Raw genomic sequence first — 15,113 nt, forward strand, 5'->3', positions numbered from 1 at the left:
ACTGCTGCACGGATCCTGACCCGGATCTGGGCTGTACCCTCCAAATATCCGGACCTGCATCTTGGTTTTTTTGCACTACCTTACTTTCCCTTTTCTATTTTCTATTTATGATCTATAATTTAAATTTTTAATATTTACTATCAATCTGTACTCCAGGGAACGCGAAGCGTAGAATCAAATATCGCTGTGATGATTGTACATTCTAGTATCAATTGTTTGGCGACAGTAAAGTATAAAGCTCATGTCAGTAAGGAATGGATAATGGAAAGATTGCAGATAGGACTCAATGCATAGAGTAAGGAGTTACCCTCTGATGGGTTTTGGCACCTCTTGTTGAATCTATAAAGTGTAACTTGAAAGCAAGCCATGTCCTCAGCTGTTTCGTTTCATCTTTTCTGAATTTTTTTTCATTGCTTCTCATTTGTACTTTCTCCAGACAAACCTTCACCTTCTTTCAGCCAGAAGCACCTCCATTTGTGTCTTTTTTGATTTCCACTATATCACATGTCTCTTTTCCTCTCCCCCTTTCTTGTAATATAAGATGTGTTTCCTTTTTAACTTTCTCCATTTCTGGTGAAAGGTGATTTGAGTAAACCTCCTCCCCAAGCTGCCTATAATTCTGTGTTTCTCTTCGAAGAAGCTATTATTCCTGCAGAGTGTTTTGAACATTTTGTTTTGATTTCCCATTGTTTTCTTCTCAGCATCGCCTTCTTAGCTTATTAAAAGAACGTGCTTTTATAATGTTCACTGAATTAGAACCACATCATGGTTAGATCTAAGTAATTCATCACCGTGTTTACTATTTAATCTCTCCTGTCTCCACCATCCAACCCCTCCATCACATCGACCTTCCCTTTAGTTTTGACCAACACCCCCAAGAGGCCGCAGGTGCTGGGATCTGGTGCATCACTGGAAGAACTCTGCGGGCCAGGGAGCACCTCCAGCGTCTGTTGTGTCCCCAGACACCCTTATCTGCAAGCTAAGGCTCCTTTTACCTTCAAATTTTTGCATTCAACTGAAGTCATCGATTGAAACATTAATCCTATTTCTGCCTTGCTGAATATCTCCAGCATATCCTGCTTTTTCTTTCTCAGATTTCCGACATCTACAATATACTGTTATTGGATGGCTAAAAGCAACTTGGTACACACAAAAGGGTCAATACTGTAGATCATAGCCAACAGTGACCATGCAAACATTTTCATGAAAAGGAAACATCTATGATGGTAACCTAAGGTTTTGCTCCCACCTGTTATACAGTGCCTGCATTTTTTGTGCCAGTGACTGATGAAAATAACTACATGGGAAAAAATTGGATGCTATCCTGGTGAAGTGAAAGAAAGACACTTCAAGACACTGATGAAAGGAACAGCTCACATTGCCTCAGGATCTCTTCTATGTCTACTTTCCCCCAAAATGGTGCTCCATCACAAGCGCAGGGTTCAGAATAATAAGGCTGTAAAATGGTACATGCAATTTTCATCAGGATTACGGCAAGCCCTCTGGCTCATTGTGAGAACACAATGATTAAAGAAGATAAGCTTGGGAGCTGTCAACAGGCAACCCTAAATCTATAGCTGTGCCCTGTATTGAAGAAAATGATTTCCATTTGTCTGAGGTGAATAAAGCATTAGAACTGTTCATGTCCATTTTAAATATTAGGGTCACTGATTGAGGTATTTAATTGAAGTGTGGGAGTTGCTTGCTGAGGACAATGTAGTGACTCATGGACACCAAACTAATGTGATTATTCAGAGACTGCATTAACCCCTGCATCAAAAAAACAAGTCTTTGAACATTGCTGAAGACATTCCTCTTTCTTTAAATATGACTGAAGAAGTATCAAATGTAATTTTAAAAAGTCTTCAAATTATGATTCAAATGGTAATTCTGCAAATTAAAAAGATTCATTTTGTTTTCTACTGTTTGGGATTTTGACCACCTTATCTTCATTAGCTTTGCAGCAACTGTAATTAAAAATGTTGCTTTCAAGTTGAATTAAAATCGCCTAGGAGTTTCATTCTCTGAGACAGGAAATGTTCAAACAAGATACTTAGTTCCACAGAAGTCACTCAAAAGTTGCCTTTTGCTGTCCAAAGGAATTAAACATTTGGAAAAGCAGTAGTTTTAGGTGGGGGACTTTTCTGACTTTCACAGAAATTTTGGCCATTGGGAAAAAAGAATAGTAGGCTGCTAAAAATGTTTTAACTCAAGTCCCTGGAGTGATTCAAATGGTGTATTATGAGGATGCAGGTGCTTAAGAATTCTTCCTGGCTTTATAGTATCAATACTATAAATCCAAACGAATTCATCTGTAAATTCCTAAACCTGGTACTCAACACTTCCCTTTGCAACTAGATTCTTGACTTCCCGATCAACAAACCATATTCAGTAAGGAGAGGGCAAAACCTCTGCCACAATTATTCTCAACACTAGCACCCCACAAGGCTGCATCCTCATCCCTTTACTCTACTCCCAGTACAGTTATATGTCTGCTTGGCCAGATTCTGCTCTAACTCCATCTACAAGTTTGCAGATGATATGGCTGTTGGCTGCATTTCAAATAATGATGAGTCAGAGTACAGGGATGAGATACAGTGCTTAGTGGCCTGGTGCCATGACAACAACCTTTCCTTCAATGTCAGCAAAACAAAAGAGGTGGTCATTGACTTCAGGGGTGGTGCAGATGCTTCTATTTACATCAATGGTGCTGGGGATGAATGCTTCCCTGGGTACAATAAGATGCACTCTTCACTTAATTGTGATCTTGCACCTCACTGTCTACCTGCCTTGTTCTTTCTTTGTACTGTAACAGTTTATTCTGCACTCTGCTATTGCTCTACCTTAACGCACCATTGTAATGAATAGATCTGTATGGACAGTAGGAAGGACACGTTTTTCACTGCACATGTTACGATAATCAACCAATTTACAATTACAAGTGCTACCCTTTTTTCTCAGGGCCTTCATCTCTGCTGCATTTGTTCCCAGGATGAGGTTTTACTTTCCAGGACATCAGAGATGCCCTCCTTCTTCAAAGAACGGGGTATCCCTTCCTCCACCATTGATGTTGCCCTTGCCTGCATCTTCTCTCTTTCCCAGACATCTGTGCTCATCCAGCCTGAACAGGGATAGAGTTCCACTTGTCCTAGCCTACCACCCCATGAGCTTCCACATCCAACACATCATTCTCCACAACTTTCACCATCTCTAAAGAGATCCAAGTTCCAAGGTTTAAGGTACATATATTATCAAAGTATGTATGCAGTATACAACTGTACCACTAAACACATCTTTACCTCTCCCCCATCTCTGCTTTCTGCAGGAATCCATCTCTCAGTAACACGCATCAAAGCTGCAGCAACGTTGATGTGTGTTGCTTGCATTTCCAGCATCTGCAGAATTCCTCGTGTTTGCATCCATCTCTCAGTGATTCCTTTGTTCATTTGTCCATCCCCACTAATCTTCCTGCTGGCAGATCCCTGCAAGCAGCCAAAGTGCTACACCTGCCCACTCATCTCCTCCCTCACCTCCACTTAGGGCCCCAAAATGACCTTCCAGGTGAGGCAACTCTTCACTTGCAAATCTGTTGAGGCTGTCTATTGTATCCGGTGCTCCCAATGCGGCCCCCTCTACATTAGTGAGACCTGTGATAAATTGGGGGACCGCTTTGTCAAGCACCTCTGCTCCAGCTGCCAAAAGTGGAATTTCCTGGTGGCCAACCATTTTAATTCTAATTCCCATTCCTATTCCAACATGCTGGTTTATTGCCTCCTCTCGTGCTACAGTGAGGCCGCTTTCAGGGTAGAGGAGCAACACCTGATATTCCATCTGGATAGCCTCCAACCCGATGGCATGAATAACCATTTCTCCTTCTGGCAAGTTTTTCCCCTCCCCATCCCCTCTTCTTCTATTCCCCACTCTGGCCTTTTGCTTCTTCTCACCTGCCTATCACATCTTCCTGGTGTCCCCTCCTTCTTCCCTTTCTCCTATGTTCAACTCTCCTCACCTATCAGATTCCTTCATCTCCAGCCCTTTATCTTTCCAATCCACATTGCTTCACCTATCACCTTATAGTTATCTTCCTTCCCTTCCCCCCACCTTTTTATTCTGGTGTCTTCCCCCTTACTCTCCAGTCCTGAAGAAGAATCTTGGCCCGAAACATCGACTGTGTATTCAGTTCCATAGATGCTGCCTGACCTGTTGAGTTCCTCCAGCATTTTGTGTGTGTTTATTTAGATTTCCAGCATCTTCAAAATTTCTCTGTGTTTACTATTTACAATTTCTTTTCTTTTATTAAGATATAGGTCTTTGCTGGCAATATTGCTGAGATCATAGACCTCCATGGAGTTTGCATTAATTATTACAACAATGCATATAAAAGATTGAAAGACTCACTCCTCCATTTGGTTTTTGTCTTTTGATTTCACCTCGCTGATCTTCTCCTGACGCTTTTTGTCCATTTTCTTCTTCAATTCTTTCTTTTCCCTGTAAATTAAACATGAGAAATTCTATTTACTTTGATTCTCTGGCTGAGATTTATAATAATAAAGATATCAGAGTATGGTGTAGGAGGCTCACTTTTCACAGAGTTCTTTTAACTTCTTTAACTGGTTGGTTTGGCATTCCTCAGCGACCTCTGTGAGCTTCTGTACCAGCTGTGAAAAAAACAAAATGTGCTTATCAATGGTGGGTGAACTTCACAGCTGTGTCACTTACAATGAAGAAAATTACTTCCAAAAATGTCCTTTATAACATTTTGCTTAACCTTATATTTCAGTAAAATGCAAGCACAATGGAACTGAGTTTACTGTCAAAATACTGGCAAGCGTGGTGAAATTCTTCAGCCTCAGTACACGAGCTGGTATATAAATGTCCAAACATTACAATCTGAAATATGGTACATTTCTGTTAACTTTGTGTAAACAGCATCTCACCTCCAACCTATTGAGCAGGTTTAAGAAAGTTGCTGCAGTTATTCAATAATTAATTATTAAACTTGACTGCATATAAAGTTTTGCCTGCTCATGTATGATTAACTTTATTATGTCATATTAAGTGTTAATAACTGTTTATCAGTCTCATTCACCCATAAATTGATTATTGGAAGTTTGGAATTACATTCAGCAATGTTTCAAACATACCAAATTTATTTTTCTTTTCCTTTCATTTTCTAGTTTCTCTTTATTCACTGTACCTTTATCTTTTTTTTCCAGTCATTATTTCCTTCATCTACCTGTATTGCCACTGGGTTTTCCCCATCCTCTCTGTCTTTACTTTTTTAATCCTTGAGACAGACTGGATGACTCCCTGGTTCCCTGATTTCTCTGTTACCAGCTCACATCTTCAGGGTTTCTGTGGACAAAAACTGAAGATTGGAGTTCAAGGCCACAGCAGTAATCTAACCAAGGGCAGATGCAGCTGGACTCTCTGCAACTGTAATATTTGGACTAATATTGCAGTAGTTCAAATCAAATTTCCATATTTTTATGAGGAGAAAAAGGAGAACACTCAAAATTGATCCACCAATAATGAATGGTTAATGTGAAGAGGAGGTGGGGGTGAACAACAGGCTTCGATGGAATTAAGGAGATTGAACTGAGAACAACTCATGGTGGAGATTAAGGAGTGAGGAGCAAGAGAAAGATAGATGTGATACCAGAGCCAGTATTGAAAAGATGAGGTCAATAGGATTTGAGAAGAAGCTTTTCGCTAGTAAAGAATTAATGGGAAGAAGTTATGACCAAAAGATTGGAGAAGGGACCGTGCAATTTTGGGAGCACGTAGCAACAGATGCCAAAAAGTGGTAAGGTAACTTTGTCGGTTCACAATTTCAATTGCTTTTAATTTCTCCAGAGGCCATAGAACCAAAAAATATTGTTCAGTAAAAAATATTCAGGAAACAGTGAGTTAAAGTACATTGGATGAATTGGTTTCAGTGCCATTTTCAGTTGTCCCACTGGAGAACAGACGTTGAGTTGTCATTCTGCACTGCCTTCAGAGGGAATGATTTTTGAGAAATTATCTTTGGGAAATTTGTCAGTCACAATGTGGCTCAGGCTGAAATGAAAGATACAGCTCACGAATCACATCTGTAACAATGCACAACAGTGGGAGTGGAGAGGAACTTAATGGGTGGTGGCAGTAGAAATACGTCTGGCGACAATAATGCCTATAGCTTGTATTCATCCCAGTCTAGTGGGAGTAAGTTTCCTTTCATGGACACTGCAAATTATTTAAATATCTGGGCTGGTATGATCTCAATATTATTCCTTGTGAGTATGAATATACAGCAGCTACTGTCATAATATAAAATTAACAAAAATTGAATGGAATTTCCAATCTCTTTTAAACCCTGAGGCCATATGAGAATGTGACACAACAGTCATGAGGAACATTCCTTTCAGTCTTAGCTTAAAGAGAGGTTGTTACTGCTTTGGAGAACAACCCATATAAGGACATCCATTGCAAGAGTAGGGACTGTATTGCTTGTGGTGACAAAGAGGGAATGTACTTAATATTATATAACAACTTTCATGATTACAAGATGCCCCGCAACCATGAGCCAGGATTACAAATACCTGGGGATACGAATTGACAATAAACTGGACTGGTCAAAGAACACTGAGGCTGTCTACAAGAAGGGTCAGAGCCGTCTCTATTTCCTGAGGACACTGAGGTCCTTTAACATCTGCCGGACGATGCTGGGGATGTTCTACGAGTCTGTGGTGGCCAGTGCGATCATGTTTGCTGTTGTGTGCTGGGGCAGCAAGCTGAGGGTAGCAGACACCAACAGAATCAACAAACCATTCGGAAGGCCAGTGATGTTGTGGGGATGGAACTGGACTCTCTCATGGTAGTGTCTGAAAAGAGGATGCTGTCTAAGTTGCATGCCATCTTGGTCAATGTCTCCCATCCACTACATAATGTACTGGGTGGGCACAGGAGTACATTCAGCTAGAGACTCATTCCACCGAGATGCAACACAGAGCATCATAGGAAGTCATTCCTGCCTGTGGCCATCAAACTTCACAATTCCCCCCTTGGAGGGTCAGACACCCTGTGCCAATAGGCTGGTCCTGGACTTATTTCATAATTTACCGGCATAATTTACATATTACTATTTAACTAGGTTCTATTACTATTTATTATTTATGGTGCAACTGTAACGAAAAGCAGTTTCCCCCGGGATCAATAAAGTATGACTACTACTACTACTACTAACAACAATGAACTTTCTTTTGAAGTACAGAAAAATATGCTGACTAGTTTGCACAAACTGAAATTTGATAAGGGAACAGAAAATCTGATTTAGTACTCCAAACTGATTGGTCAAGGACTGCTGTCTTCTTCAAATAATGCCATCCAACCAGGAGTATATAACATCTCACCTGAAGGGTGCCTCCTCTGAAAATGCAACATTTCTTTAGGTGTCCCTGCTATTTGAGATTGGGCCAACATTTACTTCAAGGTCTCAATACAAAGATCGCCCGGTTTAGATGTGTATTTATTTTGGTTCAGAGGGCAAAAAGGTAGTTTCTACCCTAGCTTTATTTCTTCAACACTTGCACCCATTGCAGATTTGGCATTGGGGTAAAGAGAGAAACTAACCATCTCCCGTTGGTGTTTAATTGAACTACCTACATTATATCTCCATCATCAATATTCTGGAGATCACCACTGACCAGAAACTCAACTTGACTTTCTTCATAAGCATCATGGCCACAAGATCAAGTTTTCTGTGGCAAGTGACTATCTCTCCAGCATCTACAAGGCACAAATCAGAAACACTCTCTACTTAACAGCTATCTAGAAGCTTGATACATACAGGACAAAACAGCCTGCCACTGCCCAAATAATTATTCCCTCCACCATGGCACGAGTTGGTGCTGAGAATACCAATACTAAATACACTGTAAGTACTCGTTCTCGTTAGATTGAGGGCATCCTTCAAGCTGGTAACCTCTTCCACCTTCTGTTGTGAATGTCTATGCAACAATAATTGCTCCAATTGAATATTAACTGCACATAAAGATCTTTGAGATAACTGAGAGAGCAAGGGGATAAGATACAAAGGAATGTAACTGTAATCCTTCAATTATTACCCTGGAAACCCATCACCAGTACTTCAGCTGTGCAAGGTCTAAATAATGAAGGACATGCATTTCAAGAAGGTAGCTAATCATTACTTCCTTGAAGACACTTATGGGTGGTGAGTAAATCAAAGTTCAAAGTAAATTTAACACCAAAATGCATATATGGCACAATATTCATTTTCTTGTAGGCATACTCAATCAATCTACAGAATAACAACCGTAACAAAATCAATGAAATACTGCCCAACCTGGGTGTTCAACCAGAGTGCAGAAGGCAACAAACTGTGCAAATACAAAAATGAAGAAATAATAATAATAATAACAGAAAATAAATAGACAATAAATATTGAGAACATGAGATGAAGAGTCTACGAAAGTGAGCTTGCGGGAACGTTTCAATGATGGGGCAAGTGAAGCTGAGTGAAGTTATCCCCTTTGATGGTTGAGGGGTGGTAACTGTTCCTAAACCTAGTGGTGTTCAAATGATGGACTGGTGGGCAATGTACAACAGTTAATTAAAAGAATGACTTTGATTCAGGCTAGCCTCAGGAATAGACCTAGATCTGATTTCAACATCTTATGCTCTCCTACATTGAATGAGCTTGGATACTACAAAAGTGGCAGTGTCAACTTTCTGGATGAAGCCAAACCTACACATGAACTGAATACATCTTCGTTTGTTTGGTGTCTAAACTGTTTGAACAGAAATCCAAGTCAAAGTCCAAGAACAACATGACCACTGTCCTCAAGCTATCCCTGCTCCCTGAACTACCACCCCCCCCCCCACACCACACCTTGTGCCACTGTTGAATGAAGGTCAGCTCCATGAACCCAGCCCTGTCTACAGGGCTGATTGTGGCATTAGCTGACCGAGGAGTTCGAACTTAACATTTTCAAGGATTAAAATGAGCAGCACCTGCTCATTTGTGACTGAGACTGAAGTGAATTTTAGTTCTAAGCAAACTGTAGTTTTCCATCACATTACCACCATCAGCACATCTGTTAACATGCATTACATTTATTAGTAACTGTCCACTTGAAAGATCTTCATTTGTAAAGAACAAGCAAAATGACTGCAAACAAAATCTGAACTTGCATACCTACGGGACACAAACTACTGAACAGCACTTGTCCCCACCTGCTTAACGTGTTCACGCTTCTGATATTTTTCACTGTAATACTGCTCCTGTCGTAGGTTCAGCAACTGCTGCTGTTGTTGTTCCTTGAGCTCGGCTAACTTTTGTGTCATTTCTGCATCAAGGGCAGAAAGTTCCTTCTCAATTGTTGAGCTTGCATGATCTGGACTTGCTGATTCAGGCCTGTCATGAAAGAAAAAAAATCAAGATGCACTTGTATTATTACAAAAGATAATGTTAAAAAATAAGATAAATTACTTCTCACTACAGAATCACCTGATACTGCATTACAAAAACTGATCTCACACATATATTGTATGTTCGCTTCAGAAGTGATATCTGAAAGAGGTAGAGTGGTTATGCTGTTGCTTATCAGGCATCATTAAACTAAGCTCTGATAAAGAATTCCAGCACTGTGCCTTCATTTTCTAAACGTAAAATATATTGAAGTAGGAATTTTGAGCTAATCTACAAAACATTGTGCATCATATCAAATCAAAAGAAAAATTTGAAAACCTGTTAAGAATTTTCTAAAAATTAAAAACTATAATTGTGAGACAGAAAAAGTATTCTTCCTCTTTGTAATTACTACTCCAACTTTCATTGGGTATAATACTATATATTACCTTACCAACACTCAATTTATTGATGTAGAAAATTGGAGGATCTCCTGTTTTCAATAAATTCCATAATATAAATATCACCTTTCTCTGTAAGGTCCAACATCATGGTAGATTTTCAACAAGCTAAACCAAATGAAGACAAAAGAGCATTCTAGACAAGTCTGGGAAATGGCAGTAGAGAAGTACAAATCTGGGGAACAGTACAAGACCATCTTAAAGGCACTGAATGTACCTCAGAGTTCAATGCAGTCCATCATTAAAAAGCAGGAAAAATATGAAACCACAGCCACACTGCCTGCATCAGGCTGTCTCTCTCAACTTAGTCACCAGAGAAGAATGGCACTTGTAAGAGAGGATACTGTGATGCCAACAGTCACTCTGTGTGAGCTGCAGAAGTCCGTGTCTGCAACTGGAGATGAAGTTCATGGTTCCACAATCTCTAAGGCCTTGCATGAAAAGAGTATTTATGGAAGAGTGGTAAGGAAAAAGACCCGGCTAAAAAAAAAATTATCTTTGCCCATAAAGACTTTGCAAAGTGTCATTTCGAAGATAATGTAAAGATGTGGAAGAAGGTCTTGTGGTCAGATGAGACTAAAATGGATCTTCTTGGCCTCAAAAGTAAGCAGTACGTGTGGCGTAAATGTAATATTGCTCATCAGCCAGGTAACACCATCCCTACTGTAAAGTAAGGTGGAGGTAGCATCATGCTACGTCGATGCTTTTCGGCAGCAGACTCTGGAAATCTGGTCAGGATTGATGGGAAGATGAATGCTGCTAAATACAGAGAGATTCTGGATAAAAACCTGCTAGCCTCTGCCAGAAATACACTGATTTCAAGGCACTGTACTGTTATTTGCATTTTGTAGTCCTGGTTCATTTTGACTCTCCCTAATTCTACATTCTCCTTCAGCTCTATAACATTGAAATATCTGTGTTCCTTCAATTAACCTCTATTTGCAGCCTCGATTTTAATTACTCCTCTTTTTAGTTTGTGTTTTCAGCTGCCTTGGCCCTAAGTAATACAATTCTCTCTCTGACTTTCTATGTTTCTCTTTCCTCCTCTAGTATTATTCTACAAACGTACCTTTTGGATCCTTATCCTAATATCTTCTCTGTGTGACCCCATGTCATTCTTTATTTAATTACAAAGCCCCACTGAAATGTCTTACTAAGTGAAAGTTTATTAATTAGCACAATGTCATCTTCAAAAAGATCTTACACTTTTCAATGAGGTAAATTATTTAAAAGCAGAAAAGACAAAACAGAGAGATGGAAGAAAACAAATCAAATGATGTTATTAAGAACATGTGCAACACGTGCGTACACACACACACACACACACACAATAAGACAAGTGAAATTGCTGCACATACACAGTAAGTCCATCAACATGTGGAAAGAGAGAGGAACAAATAGGAATGAAAATAGAGTAAGTGCAGAGTTATTTTACCACTGGGAAATACAAAAGAACAGGTTGTTAATTTTAATTTGCTCAGTGAAAATGAGCATCAGCGAGTTGGTAGTTCATCATAAATCTCGTCCAATTATTGTTTCATCCTGGTTTACAAAGTTAAAATTAGCTCTGGTCATTTTCTTTCGGGGAGCATTTATTTAAGCTAATTCTGGACAACTTTTGTGCGTCACAGTCCCGGGGAGACACCGGATTGCTTGGAGGTAGAGAGAGTTTAAAAGAAGCGAGTGGGGCAGTCAGCACATATTGCATGCCACGGTCCTGAGGAGACAGTGGACTGCTTGGTGGGAGAGAGAGTTTAAAAGCAGTGTGCAGGTCAGTTGGCACATTTTGCATACCACTGTCCTCAGGAGACATTGGATTGTGCATAATTAAGTGGAGTGGCCATTGTTGGAGTGGGGAGTTGAGGCTTTGGTTCATCAAGGCTTTGGAGAGGAGAGAGGCAAGGCCGCAGGTAGATTTTTTTTTGTTACATTCTTTCTTTATTTCTAATTGCACATTTCGAGCACTGAAGATGCCTGACAGGATACTGGAATGCTCCTTTTGAGGGATTTGAGAAGCTGGGGAGAACTCCAGTGTCCTTGTTGACTACACCTGCAAGAAGTGCATCCAGCCACAACTTCTAACGGACTGTGCTAAGCAGTTGGAGCTGGAACTGGATGAGCCTCAAATCACTCGGGAGGCTGAGGGTTAGATAGACAAGACACACAAGGAGGTAATTACATTCAAGGTGCAGCACACAGATTAACTGGGTGATTGACAGGAGGGGGCAGGGGATAGGCAGCCCGTGCCGAGTGCCCCTGTGACTGATCCCCTCATAATGGGCATACTGCTTTAGATACTGTTGGGGGGAATGATCCAGCAGAGGAAAGCTGCAGGGGACAATTCTCTGGCACTGAGTCTGGCTCTTTGGCTCAGAAGGGAAGCGGGGAGCTGTAATGATAGAGGATTCAGAGGTTATGGGAACGGAAAGGATGTTCTGTTGATAAAAATGAGATTCCCAGATGGTATGTTGTCTCCCAGGTGCCAGGGTCAGATTCAGTCCACAGCATTATTAAGTAGGAGGGTGAGCAGCCAGAGGTCATGGTCCAATGACATGGGTAGGAAGGGTGATGAGGTCCTGCAAAGTGACTTGAGGGAGTTGGGTGCTAAGTTAAAGGACAGGACCTCCAGTGTTGTGATCTCAGAATTGCTACCCGTGCCACAAGCTAGTGAGGCCAGAAATAGGAAGATCGTGCAGTTTAACACAGGGCTAAGGAGATGGTGCAGGAGGGAGGGCTTCAGATTTTCGGATCACTCTCTTACAGGGAAGGTGGGACCTGTACAGGAGGGATGGCTTGCATCTGAAGCGGAGGGAGAATTAACATCCCAGCAGGAACGTTTGCTAGTGCTGCACGGTGGGGTTTAAATTCGAGTTGCAGGGGGATGGGAAGAAGAATGCCAGAACAAAGAGTGGCGTGGTTGTGGAGAAGGATGTTGCTAAGCCTACATAAACGTCAGGAATTGGAAGGTTGAGCATAGTGGAACTATTGTTCTCAGTTGTGTATATTTCAATGCAAGGACATTGTAGGAAAGGTGGATGAACTTGGGACATGGATCACATGTGGAGTGTCCATTGTGTGAGTGGGCCAGTGTTGGAGTGACTTTGGCTCATCAGGCTTCCGCGAGGTAAGTATCTGGTAAATTTCTTCTTTATTCTGCATTTCTCGTCTGTTAGGGCACAGCTTGTGCAGTGAGAATGGCTCCAAGGGCTGTGTTTTATTCTGTGTATGTGGGACGTGGGAGATCTGGGAGACTTCTAGCTTCCAGGATAACTACATCTGCACCAGGTGCACCAAACTGCAGCTCCTCAGAGAACGTGTTAAGGAACTGGAGCTACAGCTGGGTGACCTTCGGCTCATATGGAAGAGTGAGGAGGTGATAGGTCGGAGCTATAGGGTGGTTGTCTCTCCTAGGTTGCAGGAGGCAGGTAACTGGGTGACTGTCAGGAGAAGGAAGGGAAGTGGATAGCCATCGCAGAGTACCCCTGTGGCCATTCCGTCAATAATAAGTATATCACCTTGGATACTGTTGGAGGGGATGACCTACTGGGGAGGAGCTGCAGTGACTGGGTCCCTGGCACTGAATCTGGTGCTGCGGCTCAGAAGAGAAGAGGGGTGAAGAGGACTGCAGTAGTGATAGGAGATACCTTCGAGGAACAGAGACAAGATTCTGTGGACACGGTAGAGATACCCAAATGGCATGTTGCCCCCCAGGTGCCAGGGTCAGGGATGTCTTAGTTCGGGTCCACGGCATTCTAAAGGGGGAGGGGGAGCAGCCAGAAGTCTTGGTACATATTGGAACCAATGACATAGGTAGGAAAAGTGATAAGGTCCTGAAGAGAGATTTTAAGGAGTTAAGTACAAAGCAGAAAAGTGGGACCTCCAGGGTAGTAATCTCTGGATTGCTGCCTGTGCCACGTGCCAGTAAGGGTAAGGACAGGATGATTTAATAATTTGACAGACTGGGCTGAGGAACTGAGGGGGCAGGGGTTCAGATTTCTGGATCATTGGAATCTCTTCTGGGGAAGGTACAACCTGCACAAGAGGTTTGGGTTATATCTGAACCCAAGGGGGACCAATATCTTTTCAGACAGGTTTGCTAGAGCTGTTGGGGAGGGTTTAAACTAATTTGACAGGGCAATGGGAACCAGAGTGATAAGGCTGAGGATGGTGTAGTTAGTTTACAAACAGAGGTGTGGTGAGATTACTAGCAAGGACAGGCAGATGATAGGACAAAATTGCAATCAATAGGATGATTTGCAATGTAAAAGGGATACAAAATCAAAAAGGGTGACGAATACAGGACAGAAGGTGTTATACTTGAATGCATGTAGTATATGGAACTTGAAGCACAGTAGCAGATTAGCAGGTATGATGTTGTGGGCATCAGTGAATTATGGCTGAAAGGAGATTTTAGCTGAGAGTTAAACATCCAAAGATGCACATTGTATTGAAAGGACAGGCAGGAAGGCAGAGGGGGCATGGAGGTTTTGTTAGTAAAAAATGAAATTAAATCATTAGAAAGAGGTGACAAGGGGTTTGAAGGTGTAGAATCATTGTGGGTAGAGCTAAGAAACTGCAAGGATAAAAAGACCCTAATGGGAGTTATATACAGACCTCAAATAGTAGAACGATGTGGTCTACAAATTACAACGGGAGATAGAAAATGCATGTCAAAAGGGTAATGTTACAAGAATCATGGGGGATTTCAATATGTAGGTAGATTGAGAAAATCAAGTTGGTGCTTGATCACAAGAGGGGGAATCAGATGGGTTTTTTTTAGAGCAGCTCGTGGTTGAGCCCACTAGGGGATCAGCTATCCTGGATTGCGTGTTGTGCAATGAACCAGAATTGATTAAAGAGCTTAAGGGAAAGGAACCAGTTGCGGCTAATGATCATAATATGATAGAATTCACCCTGCAATTTGAGAAGGAGAAGCTAAAGTCAGATGTATCAGTATTACAGTGGAGTAAAAGTAATTACAGAGGAATGAGATCGGAACTGGCCAAAATTGATTGAAAGAGAAGCAATTTGGAAGGCTTTATAAGCACTGGTGAGGCCTCAGTTAAAGTATCTTAAGTAGTTTTGGACCACTTACCTAAGAAAGGATGTGATCACATTGGAGAGGGTTGAAAGTAGGTTCACAAAAATAATTCCAGGATTGAAAAGAGTGTTTGATTGTTCTGGGCTTGTACTCACTGGAATTCAGAAGAATGGGGGAAGATCTCTTTGAAAGGCCTCAGTAG

At 41.3% G+C, this 15,113-nt stretch overlaps 1 protein-coding gene across 4 annotated transcripts in view; it reads right to left on the bottom strand.

The window, feature by feature from the left end:
- Window positions 1-15,113, bottom strand: part of plcb1 (phospholipase C beta 1) — a 954,845-nt gene that overhangs the window by 69,276 nt on the left and 870,456 nt on the right. For all 4 annotated transcript variants that reach the window (XM_072265525.1, XM_072265524.1, XM_072265527.1 and 1 more), the window contains 3 exons: window positions 9,235-9,415; window positions 4,582-4,658; window positions 4,399-4,488 (listed from right to left, as the gene is read on the bottom strand). In XM_072265525.1, the coding sequence (XP_072121626.1) occupies window positions 4,399-4,488; window positions 4,582-4,658; window positions 9,235-9,415 (348 nt within the window). The remainder of the gene's footprint in view (window positions 1-4,398; window positions 4,489-4,581; window positions 4,659-9,234; window positions 9,416-15,113) is intronic.

Source organism: Mobula birostris, chromosome 8 (assembly GCF_030028105.1).
Source record: "Mobula birostris isolate sMobBir1 chromosome 8, sMobBir1.hap1, whole genome shotgun sequence".
In the NCBI taxonomy this organism is placed as follows: Eukaryota; Metazoa; Chordata; class Chondrichthyes; order Myliobatiformes; family Myliobatidae; genus Mobula; species Mobula birostris.